General features: G+C 37.8%; 2 protein-coding genes across 4 annotated transcripts; both read left to right on the top strand.

Moving 5' to 3' along the window:
• Window positions 1-1,418: 1,418 nt before the first annotated feature.
• Window positions 1,419-6,248, top strand: LOC127809711 (acyl-CoA-binding domain-containing protein 3-like). The gene is made up of 5 exons (XM_052348729.1): window positions 1,419-2,144; window positions 3,161-3,269; window positions 3,368-3,453; window positions 3,566-3,632; window positions 5,881-6,248. The coding sequence occupies exons 1-5, from the start codon at window positions 1,549-1,551 to the stop codon at window positions 5,890-5,892; spliced, it is 870 nt and encodes a 289-aa protein (XP_052204689.1). The 5' UTR covers window positions 1,419-1,548; the 3' UTR covers window positions 5,893-6,248.
• Window positions 6,249-7,805: 1,557 nt separating this feature from the next.
• Window positions 7,806-21,367, top strand: LOC127809706 (uncharacterized). Of its 3 annotated transcripts, XM_052348721.1 has the most exons (11): window positions 7,806-8,132; window positions 8,407-8,551; window positions 9,145-9,231; window positions 9,315-9,483; window positions 9,700-9,958; window positions 17,726-17,814; window positions 19,182-19,364; window positions 19,473-19,558; window positions 19,706-19,790; window positions 20,430-20,856; window positions 21,038-21,367. In XM_052348721.1, the coding sequence occupies exons 1-10, from the start codon at window positions 7,928-7,930 to the stop codon at window positions 20,562-20,564; spliced, it is 1,443 nt and encodes a 480-aa protein (XP_052204681.1). In that variant the 5' UTR covers window positions 7,806-7,927; the 3' UTR covers window positions 20,565-20,856; window positions 21,038-21,367. The 3 variants fall into 3 exon arrangements, with proteins under 3 accessions (XP_052204681.1, XP_052204683.1, XP_052204682.1); XM_052348723.1 differs by lacking the exon at window positions 9,145-9,231 and having other exon boundaries at window positions 21,038-21,361; XM_052348722.1 differs by lacking the exon at window positions 21,038-21,367 and having other exon boundaries at window positions 20,430-21,031.
• The last annotated feature ends 908 nt before the right edge of the window (window positions 21,368-22,275 follow it).

The following is a 22,275-nucleotide window of genomic DNA, read 5'->3' as shown; positions in this document are numbered from 1 at the left end:
TATATATATATATTACAATTATTATGTATTTTGCCAAATGGATTGATAATCGTAGGATCATGACCATAGTAGAAAGATAATAATGGGTGGTTCATTTATGGCAGCTCTCATGTGGACGTAATATGGGTTACTTTTCCATCTCAAAATTGTATCGATTATGAAAGGAATAGTTGAATATTCAATCTAATGTTGGTATTATGTGTATTATAATAATGGCATGTATCCAAAATTTAGAACTAAAAGTATGATATCAGTTATTAAATTGGGCTTAGTATATGTTTTTGTTTTTTTACTTATATATTTTTTTCGTGTGACAGTTAAATTTTTTATTATTTTGATTTAATTTTTATACTTTAATTTTTTCTTTTGTATGACAATTTTAACTTGTTGTTTTGATTATATTTTTATTTTTATATTTTTAAGTTAATTTAATTTCTTATACTTTGACATGTAAAAAAATATTACATTAACTTATTTCACTTTATCTTTTTTTTTACATATCAAAGTATATAGTTTAAATTAACTTGAAAATATAGGTACATAGGTATAATTAAAATAATGAAAATTTTAAGTCATCATATGAGAACAAATTAAAATATACAAATTAAATTAATTTAAAAATATAAATATATAAGTGTAATTGTAATAATAAAAAAATTAAATAATCACAAAAAAATAAAAATACATGAGAAAAATGTAAATTTGACTTATTAAATTGTGATGTGAGTCAATGTAGACTATGTAATATTATTATTTTATTAAATAATTTTACTAAATACTTGTTTATCTACATTTATATCTATACCTTTTTATATATATCTACCTATTTACCTATTTACATCTAACATCTATCTATACTTAACAATAAAAATAAAATTTACTAATAAGATTATCATAAAATATATTTATGTTTATCATAAAATTTAATTTAATTTTGTCTAAAATATAAAAATTAAATTGTAATTATTAATTATTATTGAATGAACTTTTATTTAAAATATTTTATTTTTTATTTTAAATTTATATATATACCAAAATAATAGGTTAACTTATGTTAGTTTGATGGTGGGCCTAATGTAAATAAACATTTAAATAATTAAATAAATTTATTTTATAAGATAGATAAATAGGGACGCGAGTAAATGTGAGAAGACGGGCATAAACTCCATCCCCCTTCTCCTTGCTATCCCGCGTCAGGCATCTAATACCCTCATAACTTAATAGAAAGATATTAATGGTAACTAAAGCAGATAATATAATAGAACTTAATAGATAAATATTAACATATTAAGATGATAAAAGATATGATTAGCGGAATATAAATATAAAAATACTTTATAAATTAAATAGATAGATAAGATCGTAGAAAATAACTTTTAATTTCAAGGGGATACCTTAACCGCCTCACACTCACACACACTCTCTCTCTCTCCCTCACTCACATAAAAGGGTTGGTGAAAGAGTCCTTTTCGCCAGTCGTCTCCTTCTCTCGCCAACGCAGAGCTCTGCCGATTTTCCTCTGAAAATCCTCCATTCCGTTCCGTGAACATGGACTCATTAACGGAGATGATCCTCGTCTTCAGTTTCCATATTCTCTTTTGTAGCCTCATCTACAGGCTCATCCCAAAGCCGGCGAAAGTAGTTGCCGCTGCTCCTCAAGAATCCGGCGAAGAAACTGGCTGTTCAGACGCCGACGCGGTTAAATCTGCCGGAACCGAGCTGAGCGCTGAAACTGTTGGATCGGCGTGGCCGTGCGGCGGTGATCGAATCGGCGATGATGATGAAGAGGCGTCCGGGGGAAGGAAAGGGAGCGGGGTTGATGGATGTGCTGAGAAGGTTGAGGTGGAATCGGATGGGGATTTGGAGAGAGAGGATGGTGAAGGGAGTGAGGGAAAGGCTAGTGGCGGTGGAAAAGAAGAAGAGGGAGGACTGTTTGATGATTGGGAAGGGGTAGAGAGGACTGAGTTGGAGAAACGGTTTGGTCAAGCGGTGGTGTTTGTTGGCTCTGAGAGCAATGCTGATTGTGTTTCGAGGCTTGACAGTGATGTCGCGGACCAGTTGTTTGGGCTCCATAAGGTTGCTATTGAAGGTCCGTGCCGAGTGCCGCAGCCTATGGCTTTGATGCTCTCTGCTCGTGCAAAGTGGTAGTATGCTTCGTGTGTGGTCTTTCTTGTATGATTTTTTGCTATTACTGCTTTTACTTGTCTTAGTTTGCTTTCCAACTGCTACAATATTTAGGTCTGGAGTATGTTGGCTGCACTAATTTTGTAGGATTGAGTTAATTGTTCCCATTGGTTCTGTAAAATATTAATTAAGCAATACAAAGCAGAGAGTAACATCCAGACACTTGGAGTAAACCAGTGGTTAATATCGTACAAAAATAAAGGTGTATGAAAGATGGTAGGAATTGTGTGGTTGCATTGGGTATCATCTACTTCAAAACAAAAGGTTCCATCAACATAGCTTTTCAGTTCGCAAATGTCATCACTTATTATTTTGGAAGCATTTGATAAATGATTTTTATTTAAGAACAAACTTCTTGAAAGTATGGATGTTAGGACATGCTGAGTTATTAGGGAATTAATATGTTTTCAAAATAGAAATTGATTGTAGACATCAACAGTATAATTCTCTTATTCTGTGTTTTTTTTTTTTTTAACATTTTTTTATAAGAAGTTTCTTATTGATCCTTTATAATGCCATGATGGTCTTCCATGGAAAATGTAGATGAACTTCTATTCTTCCTCTATGTGAATTGTTGAGTCAGTGACAAGGAGGGAAGAAGTGCTTAACCTTTCGCTCCTTAAGCTTGGGAGGTCATTTTCCTTTTAAGAACAGATAATGGAGTTGGTTGCATATTGTTCTACTGCCCTTTTCAATTAACTTGCTTATGCCTAATACTTATGTTGCCCATCAATCTTTCTGTTTGGGATAGAAGTGTGGCTGCTTTATTGTAATATATAAGGAGGATTCCTGAAAGGGAAAAAAAAGGAAGAAGTTCCAGCATTCCCAATTAGATAACTAATGGCATAAGTTGGGACTATTTTGTATGCTTTGGTGCCCATTTTCTACCCATGTTCCCGTTGAGCTGCTAGTGTTGGTAGTAGTATTTTAAGGTGTACTGCCAAATTAATAAGGCAAGCTGGTGATATTTTGTTAGGAATGCTTGGAAACAGCTTGGGGACATTAGCCGAGAGGATGCTATGGAGCAATATGTTACCCTTTTGTCTAGGAGCATTCCAGGGTGGATGGGGGAAGATGACACAAAAGTATGTATTCTCCTTCAGCATCTACTGCTGTCTGTGTTATGAGTATATATTTGACATTGGTAGATGGTAATCTGTCTCTTAATTGACTCTTGTCACAGGATGGTAAACTGATTTTCCTGGATGCTGAATCATCTGCAGTTAATCCTTCCAGTTTAGGCAATCAACCTGGCACAGTAAATGAAAGGTAAAAGATACGTTTTAATTGTTTCTGTTGGTTGTTTTTGTGTAAAAAGGGGGAAAAAAAAAAGTAGGTTTCTTTATTGTTGATTTGTTGCTTTTCTCTCACCTTTCTGCAGTATGTCTCAATACCGTGGTAAAGATTGTGGGGTGATTGGGGCTGAGTGTTCAGAAACCGTAAACAAGGTGTGAACAAAGATTGATTAGTCAATATATCAACCCTCATGAATTTATTTCCTTATATTTTTGCGTATTTATGATGAAGATCTTTTGGATGTGCGTAGATATATTTGATATTTGAGAGAACTTATGGTTTGCATTACAAATGTCAATCCACGATCAATGTCCTGTTGAAAGGTCTGGAACTTACATTACACTTGCACACCATAATAGCTCAAAGTAAGGATTAATTTTGGTTCCTTTGGTCAGCCATAGCAGATATAGGATGCAATGACGTAGCTTCCACTCACAAAGTAGCTCAAAATCAAGATGACATAGGCACAACATCAACAGACTCTGTTGATAGTTTACCAAAACTGTCAACCATTTGGCCATTCTGTTGACTCACTCTAGTTGGTTGACTGGGTCCTTCAATAGCAACTATTGACAGCTAAAGAGAATCAGTCGATGACTCAATGCACAAGATCAACAGACTGTTGATAGTTTACCAAAACTGTCTACCATCTGGCCATTCTGTCAGCTCACTCCAGTTGGTTAACTGGGTCCTTCAACTGTCGAAAGTTCCTAAATCCTGTTGACAGTTATCATAACTTTCAACTGATTCTCTTTAGCTGTCAATAGTTTTACTCTCTTCTGCAGTCGCTAAACAGAACTTTCAACAGTTTCTCATTAACATTCAGTCTTTACTCAGGAATCCCATTGCTTCAGCTCTCAAGAAATATTCTATGCTTCAAAGACTTCAAAACATCATTCTTGGCCAATTTTTTTGTTTTTCTGGTTGGCTCTTGGCCAATTATTTTATTATTGAGAATAAATAATTATCCCCTCTCTGAGAGTTTAAATTATTAGACAAGTTGCTGCTATTAGTTTAATATGTCATCAAAACAAACAAATTTCCTAATTTCAAATCTTCTATTAGATGAGTTGGTGATTAACAATGTATTATGGCAGGCATCAAAACAAGCAAATATCATAAGTTCAAATCTCACTGCCAACCAATTATTTAAATAATTGCATGTGTTTAACCTAGTTATACACTGAAGTATTGCCACATGTGTGAGAGTGTGTTGCTCGTAAAAATAATATTATAAAATATGTAGTTATCCCTTTCTCTATATGCCTAAGTTTTTGGATGAGTCTGTGATTAATAATTTAGTGTTTGGCAACAATATGATGCTTAGCTATTCAACATTTTGAGCCATACAACAAAAATGCTCTTATAGTCATTTGATAAAACTATATATGCTTATAGCTTTAAAGGAATCTTACAATCGCATAAAATGCTGACCGCATTTCTCCAGTTTAACCATTGCGTCTTAAATCGATGAGTAATGTCCTCCATAATCTCATATTCTTTTTCAACACTTGATCCAAAGTATCAAAGTTAATCCTTTTTTTGGGAATAACTTTATCTCCCAGTTTCACAATAATATGATTCATGCTTATATTCTTACTGAACTTAAATTCCACCCACTTGGTTATCAGGGAAGGAGAAAGGTGATGTTTGGTTAGGTTTTTCTGCTTCAGACCTGTATCCTTGATCAAAATTTTGTTGGAAAAGGCCCTTAAACCCATACTTTTGTGCTGAAATGTCACCAGAACAATTAGGGGTGTTTCAGGAATATGGGCCACTTTGATGGTCTAGATTCGGGTTTACCACATCTTTCTGGTCAATTTTGCAATGGCACTCCATAGTCCGTGCCCTTCCCAAGGTTATTTTATCATTTAATTCTTCTTCTTATGACTGCCAAATACGATAATAAGGTGAATATATAGGTAGACTCCATCTATTAGTCACCTGATTTCTTTTCCCAACTGCTTGTGGATTGACTATTTGATTGCTATCTGTCTATTCTGCCGTATCAAGGGCCATGACCAGAACCAAAACAAAGTTATTTCTCTCTTTCTTTTTCCCTTTTTGTGTATGTTATGGATATAATTTGACATTTAAGTTGCTTTCCTGGAATGAAGGTCTTCTATAATAACTTATCATTGCCTAATTCTTTAAATTGAATTTCTACATAAAAGATTTAGACTGTTAAATGCGGGAAAAACAAGTTTCTTCATAGGCTATATTCGGTTGCTGGCCCTCACCTAGATAAAAAGCAACAATGACGACAACATATCAAACCCTTAATCCCTCTATGACAATTATAACCTACTAATCCCTCGCCCTAGCCATCCTCATGTACCAAAAACCATTATTGAAACCATTCATTTTACTTTCAGTAACTTGGTTCTTTTTGACGTGCAGGAACAAGAGTGACATCTTTGTCGATTGGTTAGACGGCCTGGCTTATCCAACTGGAAACTTAAAAACTGGTGCTTACGATGGCTGATTAGGAATTTGTCTTAAGGACTCAACGCTGCAGTCTGGCTTTTCCAAGTACATATTATGCTTTTGTAAATAAAGAACCACCCATGTGTCTATAGTCACTTATTTCCTGGGATTCATAGTGCTGGTTCTCATGGGCTTTAGTAGGGAGCATTTGGTTTATTAGGTTGGAATGGAGGAGGAATTTTTTAATTTCTTTCATATATTTACATATTGATGTAGTAGATATAAAGACGTTTTGTAGATAATTTATGGCAGTTCTTATTAACATTAGACATTTCCATTTTTATGAAGTTTGCATTTGCTTTCCAAAATAATTTCAACCTAGTCTTGTAAAAATGCAACTTAAGAGTTGTTAAGAAAAGTGTAGCGTACTTCTATGAGAAGCCAAACAAGGAGAGACTGTGACTGGGGTTAGTAAGGATTTGGGGCAGGGTCAACGGCCGTTGATTAGGGTTAGTTTCAGGTATTTCTGAATTGAAAATAGTTAAGGATTATAAAAGATTGATATTTAGTATCCTTAATTTATCTATTAATTAAGGAAATAGATCATTTTGAGATTATAAAATTGTTAATAATGGAAATTTTAAAAAGTCCTTTCTTATTTTACTAGAACAATAAAAACTTATGTGAACAATATTAAAATGTATTTTTCTATTTACATATGAATCTCTTTAAATTAATTTAATAGATATATTTGTATCTTTTATTTTGAATGTAATGTTATATTTGATAATTGACGATGCACAAGTTAAATGGTGACGAGGTTGGGACGGGATATACATTCTCTTGACCTCACCTCGCTTCTTCTCATTACTAATTCTATTATTTAACCTATATTTGGTCTGTTTGTTGCAGTTTAAAAGTTGTAACTTTTAGCTTCTAGTTTCAAAAAAGTTAGGATATAGTGTTTGTTTTAACTTATAAAATTCTAACTTATAGCTTCTACTAGCTTTTAGAAGGGGTAGAAGCTGATTTTTTCAAAGCTGGAGTACCCTAGCTTTTACAACTTCTACTTAAATGTTTACATTGTTATGACAATTTTGTTCTTATTTTTAATAAAGAATTACCCTCTTGTCTACGCAATCATGGTTTTTTCTTCTCCACCGCCATTTCCATTTTCAGATCTCTTCCTCTCTCTCGCCATCTTCCTCTCTCTCTATACTTTAATTAATTTTTTTATAACACTTGAAACTTATACATATACATTAATTAATTTTTAAATTATCATTCTATAACTACTAAGGATATTATGGATAATTAAATAAAAATAAGTTATTTTACAGTTTATGGTATCAAACATCACAACTACTTAATTACAGCTTCTAAGAAATTGTAACAAACAGGTTCACAACTTATTATAAGTTTTAGAAGCTATAATCTAAGAAATTAGAAATTATAATTTTTTTAATTAAGCTGCAACAAACGGAGCCATTATGAGTAAGAGAGAAACGTTTTAAGTAGATAAAAAAAATGTTTTAATAACAAAAATATTTTTTATAAAAAAATTGTAATAGTTTTGTTATTTTCTTTAATCTTCCCTTTTCATTATGTCAGATCCATCTCCTACCCTACCTTTCAACCAATCAAATACAAGTAAAAAATGAAATTATTAACTAAAATTATTTTTGATAAAAACATTTATAAAAGTAATTTTATGATAAAAATATCTAGCAAAATATCAAACTCATACGCTGGGCTGCGGAATCCACTTTACACACTCCTGGGCTTCCTTATCGGCCCATAAGCCAGCGGGCTGAAGTGAGGCCCAATTTTATATTCCCAGGAAACATAAAAAGGCGAAAAACATTAGAACAATCATCAGCTATTTGTTGTTGCAGAGCTCTTCATTAGCAAGTTTGAACTCCCCCCCCCAAATCTCTCTCTCCGTGCAATCGGGAGGCCGAATTCCGATCTAGGGTTTCTAGATCCCTAAATTCACCCACATTTTCTTTCCTCCCAAACGATGGGAGTAGTAATCGAGAGCGAAGTGTGGGAACCAAATCGGGCGCTATACGTGTTCATATCGGTGTCATGTTTTCTCTCAATCTTCTCTCTTCCTCGACCGTGGGCGAGTTCCAACAGATCTCCGACTCTATTCGATCACTCTCTTCCATCTTCCCTTCTTCGGTTCCAGAGACGGTTTCTTCTGATATATTCTCTTGCCTCAGGTATGTATTCTACATCCACACACTCATAGCCATCGGTTTGGACGAGAAAAGTGAGGAAAACGTGAGAAGTAAAATATCGAATACTGAAGGCTGAGTTCAACAGAATTGTTTATCTCGGCTGGTTAATTGGATCTGAAAAAAGTTGAGATCAACATTTGACTTCTTTGCGCTGATCTCAGCAACCAATCGGTGTCTGAATTTTTGCCGTGGTGAGTCTTGTTGCATCATTGAAAATTCATTTCTGATTATATTGTTTTCTCTATCTCTTCCTCAGTGATGGAAGGGCTGTGGTCAGTAGTTGGAGAGAATGAGTTGGCATACTACGGTGTTGGTCGGGGATACATGGTATTGTCGCTCTGTGTTGCTTATGCAGCTGCTCTCTTCCTTGGCACTTTGTTAGGCGTGCTTTCTGATCTAATGTGAGTCCACACTATGCAGTTGTTGCTTTTGGTTCTTTTTGATCTTATTGGCCTTTGTTGAGGCCTTTCCAGTTTTGGTCAAATCTTCGATGTGTTAATGTGATATCCCGGTAATCCATTTTTAATCTAACACGCATGCTGAGCCTACTTAATGCTTGATAATGCATAGATTCTAGAATTACTATGTATCTATGTGATAGCTGTTGGATGACATCTGAAACGGCAAAGAGCCCAAGGAGGAGACCATTCACAGGGTTTGAATTTTTACCTGTGGTTCATTTGGCAACATATTACAACATATTAGCTCCATAAATAAGTTGGCAATACATGAAGAAATTCGGAATTGTACAATAATGATGTCACAGTAATCTTAAATGCATGGTATTTGTTTGGAGACTAATTGTCTTCTGAACTATGCCCGCATTTTTTATGCAATTTGTTCTTTCCAATAAGATTGAACAGGCTCTTTGTTGATGTTATTTTGACATGAAAGCCTTTGCACTGGCATTCCTGTCTTTAGGTTCAGTCATAATATTTAGGATCATTATATAGATTTTGCGAGTGTAACACTTTATTGTCTACTGCGTAATCAGAATATGTAGAAATAGGTCATTTGCTCGAGTGCTGTTGCCAAAAAAGTGGAGCTTTAAGTTGAATGCTTTCCGTTTGGGAAATACAAGGCATGCTAAACTGAGTAAACTCTATCTAGTCAAATTATGTTTCTTTTCTTCCAAATAATAATGAAATGTTTTATTTAATGCAGAAGTCAAAAGAAAATTTGTTTGATATTTTTCATCCTACACCTCTTTGTTGGTGTGTGGAAGAAAATTATTGGACATCCAAGCATCTGGTTGGCAAGTGTCTGTCTCTCTATTGCCAGTTCTATATTTTCATTCAGTTTTGAGACATGGATGGTGGTTGAGCATGATAAGGTTTGTGTTATCTTTTCCATTTGTAATGATGGCTTATTTGATGCCACGAGATTTTAACACAAACAGGAGTCAATCTTAGGTTGATTTATGTGTATGTGCTATTTTCTTTTGTCCTTGGGAATACCAGGTCCCTGTTTGTCCTATTTCGCATCATGAAGATTGTGAGTAGAAACTGACAACTTACCGATGAAGAGTCTTTATGGTTTCTCTTTGCAGCTTGGGCACAGGCAAGATACATTGAATAACCTATTTTGGTTAATGACCTTCACTGAGTCAGCATCTCTCATTGGTAGCCAAGTAATGGCAAATTGGCTGGTAAATAATAATGTGGAGAAAAGCTTGCTTTCTCCTTCTACTGCAGCAATCTTGCTGGCGATTCTGTCTATCATTTTGCTCACTCGAGGGTGGAAAGAAGTTCCACAGAAAGCAGCATTTGAGGATTATAGGATATCTTTTGCTGCATACATCTTTGGTGGTATGACAAAACGTTCTCTTAATTCTTTCTACTTTTCTGTTGGTAAGATGAAATTTCTGAATGCTATCTGTAGGAGAGTATCAGTTATTCTTACACAAGCTTCTGTAGCTGCGGTACAAAAGATAGAAATGAATTTCTTTTCTTTTTTTTTTTGTAGTGGAAAATTATGTGGGTAATTGGAGAAAAAGATTGTGGTGTTCTTATTTAAACTTGATGATAATATCTCTAAATAAAGAGGGACAGGTGTATATTGTCTGGATTGAAATATCCAACAAATAGCAGTATGAGAAGACACCATTGTGGGGCTATGATCTATTTTAGGTTATTTTCTGTGTTTAATGTTGCTTTGGAGTCTTAATTACTATTTACATTTTCCGGAATTAGTTTAGGGTCATTCATTCAATTTCTAGTTAGGGTATATTGGTCATTGTGCTTTCACTGAAAAGATCATATATTCTTGATCCATGTAATTTTTAGTGAAAATTATTCTTATTTTTTGTTTTATCTGAAGAATAATAGCCCTTAAATTAGTTTTACTTAAATGGCTGTAACTTATCTTTATCCTTGAATTCTTATTCCAACTTATATTCACTAGCATCTGCACTGTATGCTTTTGCAAGTCTTGGTTTTGATATAGCAGCTTTCTTCCATTTATGAAGGGGCTTTGATAGGAACCCCGATAGAAATCCAAACAACAATCAAATATCAATAACTATCAATACCTTTCAGCAAGAAAACAAGAACAAACCAGGGCATTCGAGAGGCCCTTACTCTCCCAGTTCTTCTATAAAAAACTAGCTACCCTCTCCCTCTTCTTCTCAGCTCTTTATACTGCTCATCTACCCCTCTCTAACCGAATTCCCTTGCACATGCAGATTATTCCCTCAGCCTATGGATTACAAAACTACCCCCCATGCTAATTTTCCTATTCTCCCCTTCATGCTTGCTGGTCTTTGGTAGGTCTGGTACACCGGTGGCCTATCATTACTCCCCTCCCACACTTGGTGAAAAGTAGGAAATTGTTGCTGAATCGTAGGGCTCCCAGGTGGTCCAGGACCCATTTGGGCTTGGAATATGTGAATCTTGTCTTCAATTCGCTGGGCAGTCTCCATGATTTGCGATAGGCCCGATGGCCGTAACACCCTAACTTTTGTCCTGATTTTTGGCTTCAACCGGTTAACAAATGTGCCCTCCAGTATGGTCACTGAAACTTCTCCCACCCGGGCCACCTTAAGGAACTGCTTGGCAAGCTTATTCAGATCCGAATACTCTTGAGTATCACCTCGGCTCATCATAAGAAATGGGTGGTCGCAGCACTGGCGAAGACGCAATAGCGACGCAATAGTAGTTCCAGAATAGAAGCATAGTTATGGAGAACTCGTCCTTGCTCAACAAATTGGTCAAATTTCACCTTGGATCTTTTAAACAAGGCCTCATAGAAATCTTTTTCAGCCTCTGTGAGTTCACAATAAATCACCTTAATGTCTGCTGGCGGAAGAACTATAATTGGCTTGCCATCTCGGTCTATGCTAAACTTCGTTCTTCTTAACATAATTGGCCTCAAAATTGATTGCACCAACTTAGGTCCTCTCATCACCCTCCTCGAAAGGCCTTTGGACAGGTTTATTCCACTATGCCCACTTCCCCCATGGTTCCACTCTCAAAAAACGAAGGAGACTGTAAATGTCCTCCAGATTGTTCTCATCAAAAGTGGTAGGAGATGGCTGGACCCTTGATGGCGCCCCAATCATCGGTACGATGCCCTCCTTGGACGTTACTAGATCCGCTGTCCTTGACATCAGATTCTTGATCTTTTTCCTCGGCTGCTTCAATGCCTTGGCCGCTTCCAGTCTCGTCTTGAACTGGACGAAGCTGTAGCCCTTGGTCTTGCCCATGACCCGGTCGAAGATTACGTTGCAGTCCTCAATCTCGACGCATGACTTGAAGGTAGAGACTAAGGTTTCTCGCGTCGTGTCCCACGCGAGGTCGTAGACGACGAACTTGCAACGAGATATGTCGCGATCTAAGGCATCGCGGAGGCGAGTGAAAGGAAAGCGTCGGGCACGGCGGCGCCAACAAGGAAGTTAATCTGCTGGTACCTAGTGTAGGGCTCGAGAAGTTTCTGGATCTTCTTGGGCTTGGTCTCACCGGAGGAGGAATCATCGTCGGCGTCCGAATCGGACTGAATTGGCATTGCGGTGTCTTTGGTTGGGACTGGAGCTTGGTATTTCTGAAGCTTCTTCTTCTTCCTGCATTTCTTCTTGACGCTTTTGCTGTCACCTTGTGGTGGTCTAGTCACCGGTTTTTTCTTCTTCGCCTTCCCCTTCTTCGCCTTTTCTTGAGCAGAGATGCGATGGTGGCGCCCTATGGCTTCGTCTTTCAGGTTTGCTTTCTTACCCACACGAATCTCTCTTCGTCTCCTTTGCTCCCACGGGGCCCATGGAAGTGCAACACCCTCCAAACACAGTGTTGCTATGTTCGTCTTCTCATCAGCCAACACCGCAACTCCCAACTCCTCACCCATCGCCTTAGCGAAGGTCGGAGGCTAGTGTGATGTGGCGGGGCTGGGCATCACCCATTTTTGTGCCATCATCTGAGGAGGCAATATCACTACTCGCTGGTGATTCGAAATTGGGGACGAAGGGGCTTGACCTTTGTTTGGGTCGGGTCCAAAAATGCTTCCACGAATCACCAGATTCATCTCCTCAATTGGTTGGGCTAGGTCCATCATCTGCTCCAGCCCAATCGGCCTCGACACCCTCATCTCAGCTCGGATGATCGGCTCCATTCTGTTGATAAAGTGGCCCTCCAGCAACGCCTTTGGCATGCCTGTGAGCGGTGAGGTTAGAGTCTCGAAGCCAAGGCGGTAGTCCTTGACGGACCCCCACTGTCGAAGCGTGAAGACCCTTTCTTCCACTGTGCCTTCTTGCGCGAGCCTGAACCTATTCCTCAACATCGCCTTGAGCTCCTCCCAGCTCCTCACCTGTCGTTGTCTTTGCTCCCACTGGAACCAAGAAAGAGTAGCTCCTTCAAAACAAAGAGCTGCTGAGTCCAGCTTCTCCGCATCGAACAGCTGGTTCACAATGAAGTAGCGCTCCGCCCTAAAGATCCAGCCATCTGGATCATCTCCCTCGAAGATGGGTATTTCCAGGGGTCTCCCACAGTACTGCTGCCTTCTATCACCATCGACCCAGTCGCCCCCTTCGCCACTTCTCCCTCCAGCTACCAGCGTTCCCTCCCTTGACAAGGGCGAACCCTGTGTCATGAGCTTAGGGTTTAGCCTAGGATTAGAATGGAAATCGAAAGGATCCGATACCGTTGAAGTTAAGAACAAAATGTAGAGAAGGGAAATTGAAGAAGAATGGGGGAGAAAATTAGAGAGAATTGAGGGAGAATGGCAGAAGAACGAGGGAGAGAGACTAGAGAGAAATTGTAGAGAGAAATTGGAATTTCAATTATCATTCAACATCTAAAACCCATCCATTTACAGTAGCCTTATATAGGCATATTTGTCTCATAACAGCCTTGCACATGCAGCCATGTGCACCTAACTAATTGCTAAAATATCCAAAATAAACTATTCTACCCTATTACAATAATATCCTTTATTGCTTATATGGTCATGACAATTCCCCCTTCCTTAAGAAAGTTCTTGTCCCCAAGAACTTGCAACAAGTAGCCATGGCTTTTCATCCAATTCCAGCCTTTTCCATCTGGTTCATCCTTCTTCCTCCTTCGAGGTCTCTTCTTCTTCATTTTTAGGTTCTCAATTGAAACAAAAATGATAATCATTGCAGACAAGGCTGCATCTTCCTCCAAAAAGTAACATACTATTTCCCTTGGGTTTGTAATAGCTACCAAATTAAGATTGCTAGTACTCATAGTTTGGGGATCCAATATAATGCCAAAACCTGTCAAAGTGTCCACATCAAATGCCTTCAATGAATTTAGCCGCTCCTTGTCGCAGGTAGCAGCTGAAATATGCAACCCTACAGCTTTCAAATGTCGATCATTCTGAAACTCTAAGCGACCAGCTACCACATATGTTCCCCTCTTTTTATCATCTCCAAAATTGGCAGCAATATGGTGGCATTGTTTAGGATCAACAAGTCTTCCTTCTGCTGGGACTGTCTCCCTCTTATCATTTGATAAAAATCCCTCCACGTTATCTAATCCTTCAGCCTTCAATTGTTGTTGCTCCTCAATCTCAAAATTTATAGCAACATTGTGGCACATTTTAGGATCAGTTCTACACACCTTCACAACATTGGAAGATATTTCAGCTACAAGTAGGCCATCTTCATAGCAGTTCTGCTTCTGGTTCCGCCTTTCCTTCACTTCTGGTTCATGCTCCAAATCTTCCATAAAATGATCAATTCTCCTTGCTTCCTTGTTTGCTCTTTCTTTCAGCTTCTCCTCCTGCTCTCCATTCCAAGGAATTCCTCCTTGTTAAAGCTTCTATGATAATCATCAAAATATTCCACCGGAAAGTTGTAATGATATTTCTTAATAAGTATCATTGCAAACTCTTGTAGCTTCTCGCGGAACATTCGACTGAATTCCTTGCACTCTTCATCAAACCCACTACTGGTTCCTTTGTCCAATTGGCTGATCCCCTTCTTATGTTCCTTGTTGCTGCCAACTGAAAATGCAGCCTTCTTTGGCTGCCATTGAGGCTCCATTCCTACTGAAAATGCAGCCTTCTTTGGCTGCCATTGATGCTCCATTCCAACTGAAAATGAAGAATTCTTCTGCTGCAACTGAGATTCCAATGGTCTCAGATATGCACTGCTACCCATGGTTGAATTTTCACCAACAACATACTTCGACAGCCAAGGAATGGGAGTTATATACATGCTTCTGTTTTGCATGTTGTAGCAGTTCCTAGACTCGCCTCAATTGCAACTCAAGAGTCGGGCACCCACTCCTCTTTGCCTTTCCACTTTGACCCAAGTTAGCCAAAAATTTACAGCCAAAATCTACCTCTTGTTTCCTCTACTCACAGCCTCAACGCAATTCAATAGCCAAGGCAATTCGAAAGAGGTTAACAGTAATTCACAGCCGAAATTTGCCTCTTGTTTCCCCTTACTTACAGCTTAGATTTTTTATTGGAATTTTCGCTTGTGGAATACCTCTTCACTGATTCGCTGATCAATCCCTTCACCGGAGCCACGGATAAGTCGCCTTAAGCCTTACTCGTAGCTTCCAAAGTCACCAGCGCTTCAACACTGACTTTTGTTTCTATAAACGCCTACCACAAAGCGTTCAGCTTCTGCTTTTCCTCCACAATCTGATCTAAGACTCCTCTGACTTGATCTGTCTCCTCTTCTCTTAAATCGAATTGACCCACAACTGAGGCTCAAGGATTTGCTAATGGAACTGGAATTCGCGGCCAAGCATCAATCTCCGGTTTCTCCTTCGGAATTGAATGTGAGATATGCTCACCCGCTTCGATTTGCTTCCAGATCACGAAATGCCTTGTGGACGCCTCCCTGAACCACGCCTGGAATAGTTGAAATTCCAAATTCTATCGCGGCAAGGAAAGTTCGTTGGACTGGTGGACTCGCCTTGAATCCTTCCTCGGTTCTGCCTACTCACTAGTCGCGTTTGATAAAGGCCTCCACACCTTCCTCGCCCACGTCACCAACTACAATGGAGCTCTCGTATTGGCCTTCTGCTCTGGTAGTGAGTCTCCTGGCCGTCCGCGTTAACACCAAGTGGACTTGCTATCACCTTGGAACCTCTGCCTATTCACGAACGGCTGGGTTGCTCGCCTTCCTTAATCGGTTCTATTACTCAGTCGGCGCCACTCTAATATGTTAATCGACTCTAGCGCAACTCACGCTTCTTAAATTCGCGACCGAGAGTCATGGCGGACTCCTCTTCAATATTCCAACTCAAATCTACTACAATCACGAATGCCAAGAATTAATCCTTCGCCGAGAGCCCACCCAGACTCACTAGAATGCTGGAACTCGTTGATTCCGTTGAAATTGCTGCTCGATCAATCCAAGTCCAATTCCTCCTTGCACTGGTCACCACCCAATCACTGACCAAAAGCTCCAATCGTGAATCCTCCTGGCTTGCTCGCCTTCAATTCTGGACAAGATTGGAGTCTTAGCCGCGAGCCATCAGCCTCTTGCAGTGATCGCTCTCCACACAAGATTATAGCGGATTCAAGATTGCCCAAGCTCTGTGTGCGTTTGCTGAGATTCAATGACTACCTCCACTCGCTTCCACTTCGCGCCTTCCTTTCTCGCCAGAATCAACTCCTTTGTCTCACCCAACCGTCTTTGACGGACTCCCTCACCAACAACGAGCGTTGTCTGTTCGCAACGCTTCAAGTATGCTCGCCTATTGACCCACTCCAATCGTGAACACTCCACTATACTGATCGATGATGGGCTCCACTATGAATCGACGACGGAAATTACAGCCGACCAAATCGACCAACTCTCTTACAAGAACGATTGAATTTACAACTAAAGAACGATTGGCTCTAGTCGGAATCACCTTCGATCCAAATGAGCAGCACATTGCTGAGCCCCAATCGGATTCGCCTTCAAATCGAGCTGCAACAGAATCACAGCCGAGGATGGTAAGGCTCTGATACCAATTTGTCATGATTTTAGGGTTTAGCCTAGGATTAGAATGGAAATCAGAAGGATCCGATACTGTTGAAGTTAATAACAGAATGTAGAGAAGGGAAATTGAAGAAGAATGGGGGAGAAAATTAGAGAGAATTGAGGGAGAATGGCAGAAGAACGAGGGAGAGAGACTAGAGAGAAATTGGAATTTCAATTATCATTCAACATCTAAAACCCATCCATTTACAGCAGCTTTATATAGGCATATTTGTCTCATAACAGCCTTGCACATGCAACCATGTGCACTTAACTAATTGCTAAAATATCCAAAACAAACTATTTTACTCTATTACAATAATACTCTTTATTGCTCATAGGGTCATGACAACCCGCAGGTTGGTCTTCCTCATCTCGCTTCCCCTTTTCTCTCTCTCTCTTGCTCCTCCCGTCTCTCCTCGTTCTTCCTCTCTCGTTCTTGCTCTTCCCACCTTGCTCTCATCCAAGCGAACTGTTCTAGCAAGCTCGCTACCTTCTTCCCCACCGATTGGACCTCACTCCTCATGGCATCCATTCCCCGTTGCATGTTGTCCATCCTCCCTTCCAATTCCCTTACTTGATCCGTCAAGTTGACCATTAGGATCGATGATGCTCTGATACCAAATTGATAGGAACCCTGATAGAAATCCAAACAACAATCAAATATCAATAACTATCAATACCTTTCAGCAAGAAACAAGAACAAATCAGGGCATTCGAGAGGCCCTTACTCTCCCAATTCTTCTATAAAAAACTAGCAACCCTCTCTCTCTTCTTCTCAGCTCTTTATACCGCTCCTCTACCCCTCTCTAATCGAATTCCCTTGCACATGCAGATTATTCCCTTAGCCTATGGATTACAAAACTACCCCCCATGCGCACATGCTGGTTGTAACAACCTGCATGTGCTAATTCCCTATTCTCCCCTTCATGCTTGCTGGTCTTTGGTAGGTCTGGTACACCGGTGGCCTATCAGGCTTTTAGGCAATGCTTTATTTTTGCTAACTCCTTTTTTAAGTCTTTTTAACTTTTCTATCTTGTTTTTAATAGTGAATTGCATTGCTTTCAAATTCTTGATTCTTTACTGGTTGAGAAACTGCACAGCCCCAGCCCCATCAATGATTTTTTTATTTTTTTTATTTCAGATAAACGGGTATGGCTGTTGGGTTGTGCACAAGCTTCTGTTCAGTTATCTGTTGCAGTCTTCTGGATTCTGTGGGGGCCTACTATTGTGGTACATATTCTTGATCTCTATTTTACCACCAATAATTGATTTCACTTTTAGTTTCGAAAGGATTTTCAATCTAGGATGTAGGAACTGCAGAACTTGAAATCTAGTTACAATTTTAACTACATTTCTGTAGGTGTATAGCTAAATGTTTCTTTTGTTGATTTAGAATGAAGGATTTCTGATGAAAATTAATAATATAATAAGCATGGATGTTCCTAAAATTTTCAATTTTTAAAATGTATTGAAAACCATAAATGCCGATAAATAAAAGGCAAATACAAACTTGACCCTGGTGATTAGCCATGGCGGTGTCTACAGACATGCCCAAAATTTGTAAATTACCAAAATACTTATGTCTCGAGGGTGAGTCTTGGTAGCAACTATAAGGTTGTTCCTTTGTGACTGGAAGGTTACGAGTTAAATTTGTAAATTACCAAAATACTTATGTCCCAAGGGTGAGTCTTGGTGGCAACTATAAGGTTGTTCCTTTGTGACTGGAAGGTTATGAGTTTAAGTTGTGGAAACAACCTCCTTAAGAAAGAGTAAAGCTGTGTACAAAGACGATCCTCCCCAATCCTTGTAAAGTAGGGAGTCTCATACACTAAAGATGTCCTTTTACCAAAATACCTCTCTTAAAACTTACGAAACATAATTAGACTCAACAACATATTGAAGCTAAAACTAAAGCATTGTTGCCAAATAAGAAGTAGAAGCAGGAAATGATAGGGAAATTAAAGTCAGAAATGTCATGAAAAATATAGGAGAAAAAAAAAGAGGAAATGATAAAAAATTGAATGAAAAACTTAATAGCAACCTTCTAAGAAATTTTTGCGCCACTAGAAGGAAATTTTAGGAAATCTTACCGGAAACTTATAGTTATACTTTATTCAATTACGTCTGTATAACTTAATAGATGCTTGATTGAAAGTTAAAGGAAAAATAACATGAAAATATAAATTCATCAAGTATTTAAATATTTTTATAACCTTGTCTTGGCCTAATGGAGTTTCCTTTTAGTAACCAAAAAAATCCTAAATGTTTGCTGAAGTATCTGAAATGTTTATTTAAACTTTCTAGAATGTTGTCTCAAAAATTATAATGTAATCATATACTGTAAATGCTATTCAGAAGCAACTTTTCCCATTCAAATAGAGTTTTTCATTTTTGGGTTTATTGTCAACTCATGTAACTAGAATTCTTCTGATTGCTTCCAAAGGACTCCTAACTTGAAACCAACCACTTTATGTCACTTCATTGTGTTTGCATTACATTGATGTTTTTTGTAATCTCCATCTTCTTAGCTTTCAGCTAGTGCAAATTATAATATCCTGTTGTGAATAATTTATCAACTGACGTCTCTGTGGTTTTAGGCTGATGGACGTGAAGTGCATCTAGGTTTGATATACCCTTGTTTGCTGGGTGCTAGAATGCTAGGAAGCACGATATTTCCATGGTTCTTTAGTAGACCATCATCTCCTCGGATAGAGGATTGTCTGGTATATGTGTTCATTGTAATGGGTTTGATTTTGTCCATTGTGGCTTATGATTATCAGGTTAGGATGCCTTTACTCACCAATCATTTGATAACCGTATTTTCGGTTTTTTCTTGTTATTGGATTTGAAGTTGCGCTTGGACTTTACATTTTGACTTAAATATGCAGGAAATCCATGTGCTCGTGACACTGTTCTTTGTATTTCATGCTTGTGTGGGGCTGATTTTACCCTCGCTTGCCAGATTGAGGACCATGTAACTATATTGGGTTCCTTGTCTCTCTGGTTTCTATTTGGTTGCTAGTCTTTTGACTTGCTGCTTAATGGAAGGTTATTTCTGTGGATTAATTTGTCATTTAGGGTGGGACTGAGATATATTTCCTGCTGCTTGCTCAATGCGCAGGTACGTACCTAATGAGTTGCGAGGAGGGATGATAAGCCTTTCCCTGGCCCCTGCTCATGCCGCAATTCTGTTTCTCCTGGTGCAAGTATGTATTATCGTTCAACTAGGAAATATAAGTGTCCTCAAACCTCTATATGCCCAACATCCACCCAAAAAAATGTTAAATAAATAAGGCTAGAAGTTAAGTTTGCCCCTGTACTATATGCCACTGCCCACTGGTCAGTTTAGTACCTATATTTCTTTTTGGGTTAGTTGAGTACTTCAATTCTCAAAACTGTCCCAACTTCATACCCACCGCTAATTAAACTAACAGTTGATAAACGTCGGGTATGAAATTGGCCCATTTTTTGTATTTCAATTATTAAACTAGCCTAATTTTTTATTTATATGAAAATTCGAATTATTTTAGTGCTAATTTTTTTTTTCACAACTAAGTAGTAGTCACATGTCAATTTTAAATAATAGAGGTGCAAAATTATTTTCGAGAACATCTGCTAATTGTCAGATGCTAACTTTTGAGCGGGAAATATTATAACATTTATGCAGACTTCTTTCCATGAAGTTCCATCACTATGTTTGAGGCCTTAACATACTTCTCATATCTTATAATTTAACTTTTTTTTCTTTCTTCGTCCCATCCTTTATCTTTTCTTTTTTTATGATGAATTGGTGGGTTTACCCCAAATGGCAATAAAATATTAAGTTGGTTGCAACCTTTGTGCAGAGAGGCTACTATCAGAACATTGAGAATTCGACAATGATTGCGTTTACTGCTGTGGGTTTATTCACTGGAGCAGGTTGTCTGCATCTTTTAAGGCGCTGGGGGAAGCAACCCCACCAGAACTGGCACAAGAAATGATTTCATGTCCATGTTTCATGATCAAAGGCCAATTCAGGTAGATGTAGGTTTACCCGTTTGGTAAGCAAAAGAGGTTGAAGAATGGAATGGATACCATCAAGAAAATGCAACCCCATGAAAGCCCATCAAAACATGTAAAGTGGGAAAACAGAGCTCAGAAACGCCAATGTGAATCCAACACAGGGCAGTGCAGTTCGTTTGAGGCCCAGTTTTGTGATTCGTGCTAGGATGAAGGATGGCGGTTTCGCAGCTCTCGAAAAACACAGGGATGAGATGAAATGTTCCCTACCAAGTAAGAACAAGTTTCACGGAGACTTCCTTTTTTTTTTTTTTTAGTTAGCTATCCCCAGTTTGAAGTAGATTGATTGGCAAAGGAGTTTGCTTTCTCTCTCTGTGTTTTTTACTCCGTTTGTATTGAAAATTGCTTACATGATGACATGCGTTAATTTGCAATCTTTGATATAAATTTCCAGAGGCTGTCAGGAATGCATGCACCCTTGCGGATGAAGAGGTGTTCTAGTCCATTCATCCATGCATTTACAGAGCTTTACAGATGAACCAAAATTCGGGAATATGTTAATGAACAGTTGCTTGATTTTCTTGCATTTGAATCTTCTTGTTTATGCCCGAGCAACTGTCATGTACCCTTTACTTATTACAGTTGCTCCATGTTTCTAATGTTGTTAGAATGACTAGAACATTCAAATTAACAAAAGATCTTTCTCAAGCCATTTAACTTCTACAAAAGTGGTTGGGCCATGCCCATGTTTGTGTTTTTATATACTTTTTTGTATAGCCACTTAAATTTTTTTTTGTTTCAGTTAGATATTTGAACTTACATTCTCAGATAAATTTAACTTAGATATTTTAATGATTTTTTCTTGTGGCAATTTGTTATTATCTTAATTATATAATTATATTTATATTTTTGAATTAATTTAGTTTTTATATTTTGATGTGTTAAAAAAAATAAAATGAGATGAATGAATTTAATCTTTGTTTTTTTATAAGATTTAAATTGAATTGAAAATATAAGTAATTGAGTGTAATTAAAATAATAATAAATTTAAATAATTTAAGAAAAAAAAGGTAAAATTACATGACAAGGTATGAATTTGGCGAAAGTGATTGCTGTCCCAAAACAGAGGGACTCCAAAGTTACAAGTTATATTTAGAATATATCAGGTATTATTATTAAATTATTATATTAAATAAGGCATTCTCGAGATTAATTATACAATAAGCACAAATCAACTACCTTACCTCGACCCGAGATGATGAAGTAATCACCAAAACGAGAAGCCCTTGAACAGTATTTTATATAAGAATGTCGAAAATGAAAAACCACATTAATTAATTAATCAGAATCATATCTAACAAATAAATATTATTAATTAATACACACAAAAGTAACAAAGACAAACGATCAAACATATGTAATGCATCCATTATCCAGTGTCACATATAATAAATAAGTGGTATGTGAGCTTATTTATTATATAAAAGTGTCAATTTAAAAGAAAACTGCAACTCAATATTCTATATTTCAATTACGTCTTTTTTCTATTTTGTATATATCTTTTAAATGAAAAATTGGGCTAAATTTCATTTTCCCAAAATAAAAAAAAAAAATTACAAAAAAAAAGTTTCTTCTTGACATAATATGTAGTCAAAGGATAAGGCGGAAACACCGCTCCAGCCAGCCTCAAGC

Source organism: Diospyros lotus, chromosome 9 (assembly GCF_014633365.1).
Source record: "Diospyros lotus cultivar Yz01 chromosome 9, ASM1463336v1, whole genome shotgun sequence".
Lineage (NCBI taxonomy): Eukaryota > Viridiplantae > Streptophyta > Magnoliopsida > Ericales > Ebenaceae > Diospyros > Diospyros lotus.
Note: the sequence above shows the minus strand (reverse complement) of the source record. Positions and strands in the feature narration are given on the sequence as shown.